The sequence below is a fragment of the Dipodomys merriami genome, unplaced genomic scaffold (assembly GCF_024711535.1).
Source record: "Dipodomys merriami isolate MVZ:Mamm:240054 unplaced genomic scaffold, mDipMer1.0.p SCAF_14, whole genome shotgun sequence".
NCBI classification, from domain to species: domain Eukaryota; kingdom Metazoa; phylum Chordata; class Mammalia; order Rodentia; family Heteromyidae; genus Dipodomys; species Dipodomys merriami.
In genome coordinates, this window is record NW_027202715.1 from 2,967,078 (window position 1) to 2,984,629 (window position 17,552).

The 17,552-nt window shown below is 40.4% G+C and overlaps 1 protein-coding gene across 2 annotated transcripts; it reads right to left on the reverse strand.

Annotated features, from left to right (window-relative positions):
- Positions 1-6,630: 6,630 nt before the first annotated feature.
- On the reverse strand, positions 6,631-16,965 carry Mss51 (MSS51 mitochondrial translational activator). Of its 2 annotated transcripts, XM_070020560.1 has the most exons (7): positions 16,425-16,965; positions 9,988-10,208; positions 9,575-9,730; positions 8,904-9,028; positions 7,929-8,495; positions 7,277-7,370; positions 6,631-6,989 (listed from the first exon to the last, which is right to left on the reverse strand). In XM_070020560.1, exons 1-7 carry the CDS (start codon positions 16,527-16,529, stop codon positions 6,794-6,796), a joined length of 1,464 nt encoding a protein of 487 aa, XP_069876661.1. In that variant the 5' UTR covers positions 16,530-16,965; the 3' UTR covers positions 6,631-6,793. The 2 variants fall into 2 exon arrangements, with proteins under 2 accessions (XP_069876661.1, XP_069876662.1); XM_070020561.1 differs by lacking the exon at positions 7,277-7,370 and having other exon boundaries at positions 6,867-6,989.
- Between the last annotated feature and the right edge of the window lie 587 nt (positions 16,966-17,552).

The following is a 17,552-nucleotide window of genomic DNA, read 5'->3' on the forward strand; positions in this document are numbered from 1 at the left end:
GTTTGTAGGATGCTACCAAACATTCTACAATCCCTACAACAAAGATTTGGCCCCTAGGGCTGGGAATGTGGCTTGGTGGTAGAATGTTCACCTAGCATGCACGAAGCCCTGGGTTTGATTCCTCAGTACTACATATACAGAAAAGGCTGGAAGTGGCACTGTGCCTCAAGTGGTAAAGTGCTAGCCTTGAGCAAAAGAGGCTCAGGGACAGCACCCAGAGTTCAAGACCCAGGACTGGTACAAGCGCGCACACACACAGATTTGGCCCCTCAATACTGTTGAGGTTAAGAGCTTTCTAAAGAGTAAATTGAGTCCCATCATCCTCTTGATTAACCTCCTTTAAGAGCTTCCCAAAATCAGAATAGTCTAAAATACTGATTAGTTGGCTAGGTGCTAAATACTGGTTCCCTTCTATTCTGTTTTCATCCTCAATGACTTAAATTCTTGTTGCAGATGCCTTCTGTCTAAACAAGCTTCTGCCCAACACAAATTCTCAGACTTCTATACTTCCTATTGCTTCTACTTTGAATGTTCTTTACTTTAGCATTACAAATGTCATTCTCTTGGAGGTACACTCTCTGACCAACACTAGTGATATATACATATACATGATCATGTTTTTCTCTATAGAATTAAATGCACCTGAAATTGTGTTTAACATGTCCCTTCCAACAGAATGTAAACTCTTAAAACAAGACTATCTCTAGAGCTAATAGTAATAAGTGTTCAATAAATAATTGACCCTCAAAATAGAAGCTAGTTTAGTTTTTTAAAATTTTTATTATAAAGGTGATGTACAAAGGGATTACAGTTACATAAACCAGGTAAAGAGTACATTTCTTTTTGGATGTCACCCCTCCCCTTAGTTTACTGTTGATTAAATAAGCAGATGGGGTAGGGTTATCCTACAGGTTTCTTTTTTCTGTTCTTTTGTCTATGTGTTGCACATGGACACATGCCAGTACTGGTACTTGATGTCAGGACTTTTTCTTTTTCTTTTGGGTCCGGTCGTGGGGCCTGAACTCTGGGCCTGGGCGCTGTCCCTCAGCTCTTCAGCTCACAGCTAGTGCTCTACCACTTGAGCCACAGCGCCACTTCCGGCTTTTTTCTTATGTGGTGCTGAGGAATCGAACCCAGGGCCTCAGGCATGCAAGGCCAGTGCTCTACCACTGAGCCACCTTCCCAGCCCCTCAGGACTTTTTCTGATCACAGCTAGTGCTCTAATTATGGTGAGGCACACTTCTAGTTCCAGTACCCCCTTATTTCAATTCTCTTGGATTTGTCAGAAGAGTCTCAGGTCTCAGCATCTTGAGCTAGGATTATAGGTGTAAGCGATCTGCTGTTGGCTCTTCAGGGTTTTTCAATGGTAGCTGTGAACATGACCTTTTCATTTTATATAATGACTTTAGAAAATATAACTATCATATTGTCCTTGCTTATGGCAGCCTCTCATTAAAAAATAGGCAGAAGCTTAAAGGCAGATATCACCTTAGAAATGTCAGCATTTAGAATGAACCTAGGTATTTGAACTTTGGTGTACTACAACCATTATTCTAAATTTGGAAAATCTTTTGTTACCTGTTACTGTGTAGTTTCATTTTTTTTATTAGACTCTGATGAACATCTTCCTCAATTATCATAATCAGTAGCAAAACCTTATAGATTTTATCTTCATGTTCTATCTACCAAGTACTTCATATACCCACTGTCTGATAAATCATCCCCCACGAACCATAAACTAAACACTTTCTTTTCTGTTGATCATGGTGCTTGAACTCGGGCCTGGGTGCTGTCCCTGAGCTTTTTCTGCTCAAGGCTACCACTATGAGCCACATCGATACTTCTGGTTTTCTGATGGTTTATTGGAGATAAGAATCTCATGCCAGGAGGATTGAGGTTCAAAGCCAGCCCAGGCAGGAAAGTCTGCGAGATTCTTATCTCCAATAAACCACTAGAAAACCAGAAGTGGTGCTGTGGCTCAAGCAGTAGAGTACTCGCCTTGAGCTGATGAGCACAGCAACAGGACCCAAACCCAGAGTTCAAGCCCCATGACTGCCAAAAGAAAAAAAAAAAAAAGTCTGGCTTTGAACTGCAATCGTCAGATCTCAGCCTTCTGAATTACAGATGTGAGCCACTGGCGCTCTGCAAACCAAACTTTTTTTTTTTTAATTTTAATTAAAAAAAAATTTTTTTTGGGGGGGTCCATTCATGGGGCCTGAGCTCTGGGCCTGGGCACTGTCCCTCAGCTCTTCAGCTCAAGGTTACTGCGCTACCACTTGAGCCATAGCACCACTTCTGTTTTTTTTTTCTGCTTATAAGGTGCTGAGGAATCGAACCCAGGGCCTCATGCATGCAAGGCAAGCGCTCTACCACTGAGCCACCTTCCCAGCCCCCCAAACACTTTCTATGTTCTATTTTCATATTCTATCTACAAAGTGTAATTTACTTGTTTAAAATCTTCTTCCTTGGGGCTGGGAAGGTGGCTCAGTGGTAGAGCGCTTGCCTTGCATGCATGAGGCCCTGGGATCGATTCCTCAGCACCACATAAGCAAAAAGAAAAAAGCCGGGAGTGGCACTGTGGCTCAAGTGGTAGAGCGCTAGCCTTGAGCTGAAGAGCTGAGGGATAGCGCCCAGGCCCAGAGTTCAGGCCCCACGACTGGACCCAAAAAAAAATTAAAAAAATAAAAATAAAATCTTCTTCCTTTCCATGTGCACTGCTATCACCTTACCTGAAAGAATCTCTTCTCTGAACCATGACAGTATGTCTCAGCTATTTTTTTCTATCATCAAACCATTGTACATAGTATTGTGTCTAATTTATGTGACTCAATAAAACTCAACATAGCGTGTGCTTAATAAAAGACACCCTTGCCGGGCGCCAGTGGCTCACACGTGTAATTCTAGCTACTCAGGAGGCTGAGATCTGAGGATCGCGGTTCAAAGCCAGCCCGGGCAGGAAAGACTGTGAGACTCCTATCTCCAATAAACCACTAGAAAACCAGAAGTGGTGCTGTGGCTCAAGTGGTAGAGTGCTTGCCTTGAGCTGAAGAGCTGAGGGACAGCACCCAGGCCCAGAGTTCAAGCCCCACAACCGACCAAAAAAATAAAAGACACCCTTAAGACTATACTATGTGCTAATTGCAGTGGTAAACAAGTAACACATATCTTCCTATATATATTCCCTAAGATACACAGAAAGTTTTTGCTAAAGCTTTACTGATATAATTTATTCATGTAAAATATACTGGATTTTGATACTGTCAAGGAACTGTGCAATTTGAAAATGATTACATCACGACAAAAAGAAACCCCATCCTGCCTATTGATATACAGACAGTAATCTACTTTGTGTCCCCAGAGACATACCTATTCTGGACATAGCATGTTAATGCACTAAAAAATATATAATCACTTGTGCCTGGCTTATTTTGGGGGGGAGGGACAGGGATTTAGTAGGGTTTGAATTCAGGGCCTTGGGTTTGCTTGGCAAACCCTCTACCACTTGAGCTATACTCCAGCCCTTTTTTTCCTTAGTTTTTATCTGAGCTGGCCTCAAACCACAAATATTTTCAAAGATCATATTTGTGTTCAAGCCCCAGGACTGAGTGCCATCCTTGAGCTTTTGGGCTCAAGGATAACACTCTACTACTTGAGCCACAGCTCCACTTCCAGATTTTTGGTGGTTAACTGGAGATAAGAGTATCACAGACTTGCCGGGTGCTGGTGGCTCACGCCTGTAATCCTAGCTACTCAGGAGGCTGAGATCTGAGGATCGCGGTTCAAAGCCAGCCTGGGCAGGAGAGACCGTGAGACTCCTATCTCCAATAAAACCACCAGAAAACCGGAAGTGGTGCTGTAGCTCAAGTGGTAGAGCGCTCGCCTTGAGCTGAAGAGCTGAGGGGCCAACGCCCAGGCCCAGAGTTCAAGCCCCAGGACTGACCAAAAAAAAAAAAAAGAGTATCACAGACTTTTCTGCCTGAGATGGTTTCAAATCTCAGTCTCCTGAGTAGCTAGGATTATAGTTGTGAACCTATAAAAAAAGGTATCAGGTATAGTTTTTCTCTCCATCATGAAAGGACACAGTATAAAAGAGCCTTCTGTATGCCAGAAAATGAGCCCTCATCAGATATCAGAATGGCTAGATCCTTGATCTTTGACTCCCTGATTTCAAAAACTCCCAACAAATAAATTTCTTTGTTTTTGTTGTTGTTGGTAGTGGGGCCTGAACTCTGAGCCCGAGCACTGTACCTCTTCAGCACAAGGCTAGTGCTCTATCACTTGATACACAGTTCCAGCTTTTTCTGCTTATGTGGTGGTGAGGAATGGAACCCAGGGCCTCAGGCATGCAAGGCAAGCATTCTACCACTGAGCCACCTTCCCAGCCCTAACAAATAAATTTCAATAAGCCATCCAAGTTTATATTTTTAATAGAAATACAAAAGAACTAAGAACATTTTTAATTCTATTTCACTGATCTATCTATCTATCTATCTATCTATCTATCTATCTATCTATCTATCTATCTATCTATCTATCTATCTATCTATCTCCTATACATTATCTTGATTGCTTTAAAAAAAATGGTTTGAAATTTGGATATGTAAGTCCTCCAACTTCTCACATATTTTCCTTTATACCTTAACATATCTTAGGGTTTTAGGTAGTGTCCAAATTTTAAAAATGTGGAAACTAAGGCTAACAGAAGTTTACCTTAGGACCAAAAAAAATTTTTTTTTGGGGGGGGGGGTCCAGTCATGGGGCCTGAACTCTGGGCTGGGGCTGTCCCTCAGCTCTTTAGCTCAAGGCTAGTGCTCTACCACTTGAGCCACAGTGCCACTTCCGGCTTTTTCCTTTTGTGGTGCTGAGGAATCGAACCCAGGGCCTCAGGCATGCAAGGCAAGTGCTCTACCACTGAGCCACCTTCCCAGCCCAGGACCAAAATTTTTTGATGGTTATCTCAGGAGTCATACTTAGATCTACAGAAATCCAAAGCTGACCTGCCAGCTATGTCTCATCCATAATATGATCCCAATCTACTTTCCAGACTTAATTTATATTTAATCCCTTAATGCATTCTCCCATTTTCTGCCTTCAAACTTCTGTTCCCAATGCCCATTTGTAATGCCTTGCCCTCTGTTTTATAACATTTTAATTCACAATACCACTGTCATTTACCAAAGTTACCTCTCTTTCTTGCTGTACTTCCTCACCATCTAGTCTCTCTTATGTTTCTTATTCCAGATTATACTTTGTAATAAAGGTTTCACTGTATACATATAATTTCTCTTCTTATGTTAAGAATAAGGACCAGATCTCATTCATCTTTCTGCCCCAAAGTAACAATAAATACATTTTTGTGTGTGTGTTTGCTTTTTAATGTACTGGAGACTGAAATTAAGGGCAATAAGCAAGGATTTTACTACTTGAGCCATACCTCTAGTCCTAAGTAAAGGTTTTGAGTTGGGGGGGGGCGTTGTGAGGAAAGTGGGAGAAAGCAAGGGAGAGGGCAACAATGTTTGATAAGAAATGTACTCATTATCTTACTCATGTAACTGTAACTTCTCTGTACATCACCCTTACAATAAAATTAAATTTTAAAAAAATGAACATTTTGAATGAATAAACACATTCTAACATTTCCCCCACAGAAAAAGAAAAGTACAAATGTGTATGTGTCAGGGAGACAAGTTTTGTGTGTGTGATTGTATGTGTGAACGTCATGGCATGGTTGTACAAATAAATATCTAAGGAATGTCCCAGTCCTAAGAGTATGATAAAAAAAAAAAAGAGTAACGTGAGAAATTTGTGGTGGTGCAGGCAGAATTGATGCTAAACTTCTGTTGGCATGAGAGAAACCTAATATTGAGGTTTTGTGCAGATGAGAAATACTTGCTAATACTAGAAAAAAAGGGAGGATAATGATTTAAGAGGTCTCAAAGTAGCTAGATGCAGAGGCAAGTATCTTTAGTTCCAGTACTTAGAAGACTGGGACAAGAGAATTGCTAGAGATCTAGAGTTCTGAATCAGTTTGGACAACACACTCCAAAAACAAAAACAGAAAACCTAATCTTACTGCAGGACAGGTGAAATCTGATATACCCTGGGATATGTAGATACAATACCAGGGCCTCTCTCAAGTCAGAATCCCCTCTCCCCCACCCTGCCCAAAAGACAGAGGGGAAAGAGATAATTCTCTAGAACAAATCAAGAAAATAGGATCCTTACAACTTTCTTTGTGTCACCAAAACTTGTTGACTCGAATTAACACTTCCATTTTTAAGCCCAAATTGTTATCAGAAAGTCTTTTTCAGAAGGAAGATTCAGGTAGTTCTCATTCTTGTTTTCAGTGACATCCAGTTCTATTCAATAGGTATCTTTCACACAAAGGAAACTATTAGGAACTCTAGATTTTTGATTGCTTGATACCAAGTAACTCTAGAAACCTATGTCTAGTCATTACTTTGACTAACCTCAGACTTTTTTTTTCCTTTTGAGATAGTATCTTGCTATGTAGCCCAGGTTAGCCTTCAACTTGCGATCTTTCTGCCTTAGCCTTCTGAGTGCTGGGATTACTGACATGCATCACTATACCTAGCTATGACTAAGTTGTTAGAAACGAGTCACATAATATTGACGCTCTCATTCACTTTATTTGAGTGATAAATAAAGTTTAGGAGATATTTCAAAGTTGGCCACAATCTGACATCAACATGGTAACTTCATCACAGTCTTCTCATTTCCGTGGTATCCAGTAAGGATCTGGTTTAGCTATTTAAATACCACCATGTACTATCTAATTGCCTTCCTTTAGCTGGCAAGAAGAGCTTCCAAGAAACATTATGTAGTAGGCACTGCAGTATACTGGCTGCTTGTTGGGGTTAGAATAGACCTGTTCAGGTTTGAGGGATGTGAAAGGATTAGCTCCATAGCCAATGATGTGCATATCCAGGTCCATCAGTATCTGTAAAGAGGCTGCCAATTCCTGTTTGCTGTGGGAGAGAAGAAAAATTGCTCTACTATTATGAGAAAAGAGTAACAATTGGTTGAGAGCATGACATTTCTGTACTTATCAAGCCTGGACTAGACTATCCTTTCCTCCCAAATGTCTCACTAAATCTCGTAGCACAGGTTTTTGTTCCAAGAGAATGGAAGAAGGCAATAGAAGAAAGAACATATTACCCAGACAGAAGAACACAAGAGCACAAAATAAGCTCATCTGGATAAAGAGAGAAATAAGTGAATCAGGGAAATATCACAAATAGGAAAAGATCAAAACCTGTAAAGCGTAATCAATGTAGGGATCTCATAGTCACGAAGCAGCAGCAGAGTAGGGAGCCAAGACTCCATCAAGTTTGGGGAAGCATGGAAACCTATAGAACCAGAATGAGAATTGGAATGAAAATTCAAAAAGAGGGAATAGTAGGTGGGGGCGGATTTTTTAGACAGACCTTTTTTTTGGGTCTGGTTGTGGGGCCTGAACTCTGGGCCTGGGTGCTGTCCCTCAGTTCTTCAGCTCAAGGCTAATGTTCTACCACTTGAGCCACAGCGCCACTTCTGGCTTTTTTCTTTCTGCTTATGTGGTGCTAAGGAATCGAACCCAGGGCCTATGCATGCAAGGCAAGCACTCTACCACTGAGCCACCTTCCCAGCCCCTAGACAGACCTTAAAAACAAAACATTTCTTCAACAGTGCCTGCCCCAATCCTCACATTACTCTTCCCCAATAACTATCACACCATCATCATGATCGTTCACAAGATTCTGTCCCCCCCCAATTCTAAACCCGAGTGTAGTTTAGAGGTGAAATAATCATCAAATTATTGTGATTAATGAGATCAAATAAAAAGGGTTCCAAAGAAGATGTAAGAAACAGGATGGAAAATTCTCAAGGGAAGCACCAAAGATTTCTCTGATATCAATGGCTCTTACCTGGATGGAATGCTACCACCATATCTGGATGGGCTACATGTCCAGTCTCTACCTGCTCCTCCCAGAAGTCATGATAGAGTCCTCTGTGGCCACCAAGCTGAACTGTGCCAGGTTCCAAAGATGAAGCTGAGGTGCTCTGTAAAAAGTCAGTAGCCACATCCACACCTACCATGATTACATGGAGGCCAAGGTGTCCAGGAAACATGTATCCAAGCTCATCATAGTCCCCAGAACGAGAGAGAAGTGTCTCCACATGGGAAGCACCAGCCACATGCAATGTGCATCTCCCAGTCTTCCCAACATCTATCCCCAGGGCCCTAAGCCCTAGGCCCAGTGTTAAGGGACGTGATATGACATCTGTTAGCAGCCGCTTCAAAGAACCCTGCAGGACATCTGGATCTGGCCTTGGCCTTCCTACACTGGCCCATAGAGTAGTCATAGCATGACTACCTAGCACAGCATCCAAGATAGGATCCAGCTGTAACTTCCTCATAGAAAACCAGGTATCCCAGTCCCGTACAACTTCAGTGGGCCATGGCCAAGGTCCTGATGGTAGGACAAAATCACCTAAGGGGAAGAAGAAATAAGTCACCTAATCTTTCCTGGCTTCAAAATTTCATTTCTCTCTAATGATCTATGTTCACTCTGCTCTAATTCTTCATTTTTCCCTATAATAATATGCTTTCATATTTTTATCCAAGGACAACCATTTATTTTATTTTTTTGGATCTGGTCGTGGGGCCTGAACTCTGGGCCTGGGCGCTGTCCCTCAGCTCTTCAGCTCAAGGCTAGCGCTCTATCACTTAAGCCACAACGCCACTTCTGGCTTTTATTCTTTTTGCTTATGTGGTGCTGTGGAATCGAACCCAGGGCCTAAGGCATGCAAGGCAAGCGCTCTACCACTAAGCCACCTTCCCAGCCCAAGGACAACCATTTATGACCATTAGGGCAACGTTCCAAACACCAGCATTCCACCTGTGACCAGGAGCCATTCCATGAGACGATCCACAGCCACAAGACGAAGTTCTTGACAAACCCTTCTGTGTTCTGGCCAATCTGATCTTTGGCATTCTGGACCACAGTAGTAGACATTTCTGCACCTGAGGGAATTGACCACAAAACAGATGTTCCTATACCAATAAAATATACTCTGGGATACTTGCACCTAAAAGAAACATCACTGAAGAGGGAAAGATGGTACAGCAAGGAACAACAACTGAGGAAGTACCAACTGTAGGAACTGCATTGGGAGGGGAGGCAGACGTGATTTGAGATGCAATTATTATGTAAGAGTTACCTCATACTCATCAGGAACAACTGAATTTTTACATCTTTTTGGGAAAAATAAAACAGAATTTGCAGCTACTCTCTTATTAGGCATAGTTTAACTTTAACTTCCCCAGAAGATTGTAGCTTTAACCACTGAGGATTCAAGAAGAGAGTAGGGAAGTGTCTCATCTCATCACCCACACCAACAAAACTATGAGGGATTAGAACTGTGTTCTAATTTCTCTATAGATTGTGTTACACAAAATCAAGAATAATCTTTTAGGTATTCTTAAAATTCTCAAACCTTTCCTGTTGCAATGAAAACTCAATATAGGGTTACTTCTAAAAGTCTCCCCTATTAGCATACCACAAATCACCTCTTACAGTGTCGGAGAACCTTGCAGTCTGAAAGGCCACTAGGCAGTGCTCTACAGTAAGCACAGAATCGGAACGTGTCCTCCATCTTTTGGAACATTTCTTTAGGACATCTAAATCCAAAGCCTGAGGCAGGGGTTCCCCCATCTACTACCAACCTGTAGAGACAACATAGAAAAAAAGTAGTGCAAGGAAGAGTGTCTCTAAAATCTCTCAGATCCCACCTTGTCTCCTATACATTTTCACATACTCTTTCATTTTATATCATTTCTTACTTAAGCAAATTATATCTTCTGTGGCAATATATTTGTCAAAAGTCATGATGAGAAAATCCCTTATTAGAAATATCCCATATATATTCTAGTCAATTCTACTAAAGACAGTAAGTCTCACTTCCACAGAGTTGGTCACTCACTTAAATTCATCATAGCTTTTCATGTTTAGCTTTTCAAGGATCAGCTGGGACAGACCAGGAACATTACTGTCCAAGGAGAAGAAGCCAAGAGCATCAATGCTAGGACCAGATTTTGAGAGCGTCATTGCTACAGGAGTCACAACTGTGGGTGCCTTCACAATCACAGAAGCCTCTGACAGAAACTTCTTGTGCCTTCGTCTCCGAGAACGTGGAGCCATGGCCTGTCCAAAAATACATAGGGACTATATTCAAAACAAATCTAGAGTGAAATTTGGCAAACTAGACACATGACAACTTTAGATGCTTGACTTTTTACTTCTCATTCCAGTTTCTTAGACACTGATCAGTATAGTTTAGGATTTTTGTATTATTGATCACTATAGGCAAGTGTGAGAAAGATTAGCATTATATATATATGAATATAATTTACATGTTACAGATGAAGTTCTATAAATAGACATTAAATGCATGGAGAAGGAAAAACTGGGAGACAGAGGGGAAGGAGTGACGTCCAAAAAGAAATGTACTCTTTACCTGACTTATGTAACTCTTGTGAATATCGCTTTTATTATAATAATTTAAAATTTTAAAAAATGCATAGAGAAAGATCTAGCAGAACTCTAAACAGTGATTAACTCTGAATAGGGGAAGAATGCAATGGGAACTGGACTGATCAGGAAGACTTCAAGCTTCTCTGTAATGTTTTTTTCTTTTTTTTCTTTTGGTCCGTTGTGGGACTTGAACTCTGGACCTGGGTGCTGTCCCTTAGCTATTCAACTCAAGGCAAGTGCTTTACCACTTGAGCCACAGTGCTACTTCCAGTTTTCTCGTGGCTAATTGGAGGTAAGAGTCTCACCAACTTTCCTGCCCTGGCTAGCTTTGAACTGTGATCCTGAGATCTTAGCCTCCTGAGTAGCTAGCATTACAAGTGTGACCTACCAGTGTCCAGCTATGTTTAATTTTTTATAAGGAGAATATATTAGTAATAGTATGTGTGTATGTGTATACAAACATGCTGATACCAAGTCTTGAACTCAGTGTCTCAAGTTCTTGCTCGGTTTGCTTGCTTAAATGGTGGTATTCTGCCACATGAGTCATACCTCTAGTCCTACACTTCACTGGTTAATTGGAGATGGACTCTTTCAGATTTTTCTGCAAGGGCTGACTTTGAACCTTGATGCTCAGATCTCAGCCTCCTAAGTGGCCAGAATTACAGGCATAAACCACAGGTGCCTCATAGTATACAGAAGCAACCAAAGTTTTGGTTATCTAAAACTCCCACCAACTGAAGAATTAGCTAATCTAATCTGGTTGAAGAGATAAAATGTTTATCAGCCACACGCTGGTGGCTCATGCCTGCAATCCTAGCTACGCTGGAGGCTGAGATCTAAGAATCATGGTTCAAACCCAACCCAACCTGGGCAAGAAAGTCCGTGAGACTCTTAGCTCCAAGAAAACTACTAGGAAACCAGAAGAGGTGCTGTGGTTCAAGTGGTTGAACACTAGCCTTAAGCTGAAGAGCTGAGGGACAGCACCCAGGCCCAGAGTTCAAGCCCTACAACTGATCAAAAAAAAAAAAAAGAAAGAAAAGAAAAACAACATTAAATCAAGAAATGCAAATTAAATGCAAACCAAAAGGAACAACATAAAATGCTAAGAGTTATGTAGCAAAAGTAAATCAATTAAGGCCATATTCATCTACTACCTAGCTGAGACACTATGATACCCAACTTACCTGCCTCATCTTCTCCCATAACTTTCACAAAGGTTGAGTAGACAGAAGAGACCACAGTGGAAAAGTTTTAAACATTCATTAATTCCACATGTATTTATTAATTTACAGATAAAATCCATTGCAAAATATGAAATGGAAACAAATATATAGAGAGATCTTTGCTGGTGAGGGTACATGCCTGTAAACACAATGCTTGGGAGGCTGAGGGAGGTGAATTACAAGGTCAAGGTCAGTCTGAATCATACAGTAAACTTTGTCTCAGAAAAAAAAAGGAGGTCTGGGAAGGTGGCTCAGTGGTAGAGCGCTTGCCTTGCATGCTTGAGGCCCTGGGTTCGATTCCTTAGCACCACATAAGCAAAAAGAAAAAAAGCTGGAAGTGGCGTTGTGGCTCAAGTGATAGAGCGCTAGCCTTGAGCTGAAGAGCTGAGGGACAGTGCCCAGGCCCAGAGTTCAGGCCCCACGACCGGACCCCCCCACCCCCCCAAAAAAAGGAAAAAAAGAAAAATATACATTTAATCTAAATAGTGAGTTTATATGTAAACAATAAGGTACTGTATAAATCCTCTAGTGAAAATAAAGCCATAATGGGAAATGAGGAGAGATTCTGCTTAGTAGGGTCAAGTATGTTGGAAGACTTCATGAAGCAGGTAGCAGTTGGAATTAATCTTGGATTTGATACTCTGAATGAACAAAATGGAGAAAAAGGAATTCTAAGTACAGAGAGGTATTCAGCATGACTGTAGAAATGAAGACAAGAAATTGTGAATAAAATACTTGACTTGAGTTTGAAGATGAAGTCTAAAAACTTAGAAGTAAGAACTAAAACTATAAAAGTATTAGAAGAGGTGGCTCACGCCTGTAATCCTAGCTACTCAGGAGGCTGAGATCTGAGGATCGCGGTTCAAAGCCAGCCCGGGCAAGAAAGACCGTGAGACTCCTATCTCCAATAAACCACCAGAAAACCGGAAGTGGCGCTGTAGCTCAAGTGGTAGAGCGCTCGCCTTGAGCTGAAGAGCTGAGGGACAGCGCCCAGGCCCAGAGTTCAAGTCCCACAGCCGACCAAAAAAAAAAAAAGTATTAGAAGAAAATCTACGAGGGAAGCTTCATTACATTGACTTGCCAACACTTTCTTAGATATGACACCGAAAGGACAGGCAACAACAATGAAAAAATAAGACTAAAAGTTAAAAACTTTCGAGCGTTAAAGGACACTGTCAAGCAGGAGGTATAGGATCAGCGGTACTGGGTTCAATCCCCATCACTCCCCAAAATAAAAATAATAAAAAGACATTATCAGTCAAGTGATGGTGGTTCACATCTATAAGCCCTGCTACTCAGGAGGCTGATATCTGAGGATCACATATCAAAGCCAGATGAGACAGGAAAGTCCATGAGATTTTTCTCCATTTAGCCATCAAAAAGCTGAAAGTAGGGATGTGGCCCAGATAGTTGAGCTCTGGCATTGAACACAAAAGATCAGGGATAAGCCAGGTATTGGTGACTCATGCCAGTAATCTTATCTATTCAGGAGGCTTGAGGACTGATGTTCAAAGTTAGCCAGGGAAGAAAAGTCCCTATCTCTAATTAACCACTCAAAAACTGGAAGTGGAGCTGTGGCTCAAAGTGGAGCACTAGCCTTGAGCAAAAGAGCTCAGGGATAGCACCCAGGACTGGCGCGCACACGCATACGCACACACACACACACACACACACACACACACACACACACACACACACAGAATGAAATGACAACACACAAAATGCTAAAAATATATAAACAATACATTTGAGAGAATATCTAGACTATATAAAGAACTTCTATAACTCAACACCAAAAAAAGAATATAACTAAAATTCAACTAAGTATTTGAGTGCTCTATATAGTTTTTTGTTTTTGTCAGTCGTGGGGCTTGAACTCTGGGCCTGGGCGTTGTCCCTCAGCTCTTCAACTCAAGGCGAGCGCTCTACCACTTGAGCTACAGTGCCACTTCCGATCAACTAAGTATTTGAATAAATATTTTTTCCAAATATATACAAATGTCCAATAAACAGAGGAAAATATATTCATAAGTCATTAGGAAAATGTCAATTAAATTACAATGAATGCTGAATAGGGTGTCTCTCCTATATTCTCAGCTACTTGGGAGGTAGGTATTAGGGGGATTTGAGCTGGAGGCCAGACTAGACAAAAAGTTAGTCAGAGCTCATCTCAATAAACCAGGCATGGTGGCCTACCCCTGAGGTCACATCTACACAGGATACCACAGGTTGAAAGGTCATAGTCTGAGGCTGGTTAGGGCAGAAATTTGAGACTTTCATCTAAAAATAATACAGAAAAAAATGGCTGAGGAAGACACAAAAGTGGTAGAATATTTGCCTAAAAAGCATGAGATTCTCAGGTAAAATTCTTGTATTGACAAAGGAGAAAAATTTACAGTAAGGTATCAGTTCACACTAACTAGGACGACCATTATTTTTTAAAAACAGAGAAAATAGTCAATGTTGATAAGGATGGAGTAGATAGAGCAATCAAGTTTTATGTACTGCTAGTGGTGAGAATGCAGGCATTATGAAAAAAAATAGTAGTTCTTAAAAAACTTAGATATATAATTAAGATATGATCATCAGCAATTTTATTCATAGGTATATACCTCAAACAGTTAAACTGAATATTTTAACAAATGTGTGTCTATGAATGTTCACAATAGCACTTTTCACAGTAGTCAAAAGGTAGAATGGATAAGCAAATTGAGATTATAGACACACACAGAAGACACACACAGAAGATACTGAGTAACAGCCATAAATACCGATACACACCACACTGTAGCTGAACTCCCAAAAACTTAAAAAAGCAGCCAAATGGTTACTTGTTACATTATTCCATTTATATAAAATATCAAGACTAAGAAAACTCAGAGTTCAGAAGGCAGACTGATAGAGACAGAACATGGGGATTAACTTTCACAATTACAGGGTTTTCTTTGTTTTGAAACTACATTGAGTGGTGTTTACACAAGACTGTGAATGTTCTGAGTGCTAACTTTAAAAATATTAATTTTGTTACACGAATTTCACCTCAGTTAAGGAAGAGAGGTAGGAAAGGAAGGAAAAAGGAGGGGGAAAAAAGGTATCTATAGACACTGAGGCTAAAAGTTATTAATATCCAGACCAACTGCCTCCAGACACAAGGAAATGATACAAGATAAAAACAGTGGCAGTGTTTGGTTTTACTGTGAATAAGTTATCAAGTTCACCTTGGGGATCATGTTTTGCTATAAAAATGGCCTGACATTTCATCTTTCTAGACCAACTTTGTTAAAGGAAACCTTCAGAAAGTATCTTTCACTTGAAACAATTTTAGGGTCTTAAGTCCCAGGATTTCTAGTAACTATTTTCTTAATGGTAAATAACTAAGCCTTTTTAGTTGCAATGGAAGCCAGTCAAAAGTAAAAAAGGACTGCCTCAACTGCATTTTCAAAGATGTCTTCTTCCAATAATGGAAGAATAACTCTTGTCAATTGGAAGGTTGGTTGAACTGGTTAGAAGTTAAAGGGAGCATAATGCTTGGGGAAAAGAAATGGTCACAGTGAAACCCCTAATGTGATAAGACTTCTCTAGGTCTAGAACACACTGATGGACTCACAGTATGAATGTGGTAGCATTCTGGCAGGAAGACAAGAAAGTAGCAATGAGGTGTTTTCATTTCTTTCTTTTTCTTCTCCCTTCCTATTTTTCTGCCTGCCTGCCTGCCTGATTTTGTGTACTCCAGGGCTAGGTGCAGCATCTTTGGTTCTAACTTTTCCACAAAAGGCCTTGGTTCGTTCCTCTAAGTTATAAGCCCCTTAAGAAGCAGAGAAATAAAGCAGAGGGGGCATCCAAGAGTAAACCCAGAAAGAACTGCAGTAAGCACTAAGAACTTTGTCAGAGTTCATTCTACCCTACTTTATAGAAAAAGAATCACTTTTTTCTAGACATCCTCAGTGACTGAGGCATTTAATTTATTCTCAGCACGTAAAAACAAAATCAAAAACAAAAAAATTGCTGAGAAATTAACTTGGATGTCTAGAAAAAGTCTACACTTCATCTCAAAATTAAAAGTTGAAGCATTAACCTATTCCCAGACAAAAGTCTCTCCTATATTTCTCCTCTTCAACAAAAAAGCCCTGACTTTTCACCTAAGTCACAGTAATTTTCTCATCATCTTCATACCAGAAGGTACCTAAATTTCTCTACCAACAAACACAAAAACAACTTCAGAAGTGAAGAGAAAGGGGGGGGGGGAGGGGGATGAAGCTGCTCACTAGGGATCTTCAAAAGGGCTAGAAAAATATTGAAAAAGGGAATACATAGGGCTGGGAAGGTGGCTCAGTGGTAGAGTGCTTGCTTTGCATGCGTGAGGCCCTGGGTTCCATTCCTCAGCACCACAAAAGCAGAAAAAGCCAGAAGTGGCACTGTGGCTCAAGTGGTAGAGCACTAGCCTTGAACTGAAGAGCTGAGGGACAGCGCCCAGACCCAGAGTTCAAGCCCCATGACCAACCGAAAAAAAAAAAAAAAAGGAGGGGGGGGGCAATACATAAAGAACATGGCTATTATGACTCTATTCAGCTACTTAATCAGTGACTAACACTCCCCAGGGTGATAAATACTTTACTCAATTATAAACTAAGTAAGCAGACAGGTTGATGAAAAAGTAACTTACCCCTGCTAAGCCCTGGGCTTTCTTCCTTCTCTCTTTCCTCCAAGTGAAGTGAATGCTTGATCTCCTCAGATCCAGACTGGGGTTTACTTGCAGCTGTTCCTTCATATCATTTTCTCTGCAAACTGCTGAAATGCTAGGTCTCAGTGATTAAGTATACCCTAACAACCAGACAGACAAGTCTGAATTCTCTCTAATGAGGCAAGTACGGATCTGGACCCTTGCCTGAGGACTACTCTCCTTCTGATCCTAATTATCTGCCAAGATAGCTCAAGATACTGTCAACACTCCCAAACTCACCAAAAGCCAGGCAAGTTGAGGAAAGATGAAACCTACCTGGACTTCTTTCAAGAGAGTATTTCTGTTCTCAGTTTACAGCTTCAGAAAGGACAAAAATCTCTGGGGATTAATTAAAGAGGCAATATTTCATCAGAAAAGGAAAGCAATAGTACAAACTCCTAGAGGTTTTGGATGCCCTCTAGACCTAGGATGAGTTCAAGACCCAAATCCTTTTTGTAGCATAATAAACACTGGTGAAACACAAGTCAATAATAGCCAATCTAAGCTTAAGTAAAAATAAAATTACCCAAAGAAAGCAGAAGAGAAATGGTCATTTGATGGTACAGAAAGAACTTAACTGAAAGGTAAATACACAGAATTAGTTTATAAAATTAACTTTTCCAAAAGGAAATAACAATGTATTATCTTAAATGAGTGTCATCAATGACATACTACTTCCTTATTTTAAGAATAATTCTAGAATAATAAAATACTTAATTTTAGTTAATAACTAAAAATACAGTTTCTAGGAACAGAAAATAGAAAAAAACTATCTCATTCTTTCATCGTAGCTACTTTACACTTTAAAGCTTGAGTTGTAGGCTATATCAAAACATGTTGGAGCAGTGGTCCTATATTAATGACTAAAAGACTTGACTTCTGTTTATATTTGATCCTAGCTGTCACTTACCTGCTTCTGTGAATATCATATCAAAGTAGGAAACAAAACCTCTGGCAATGAGGTCCTGATCAAACAAATCCACAGTTTTGTCACACAAAATGGATTTCAAAGGAACTCCAAATTGTACAAAGAATAAATTACAAGCAGGGAAGGTGAAAAAAAATATTGAA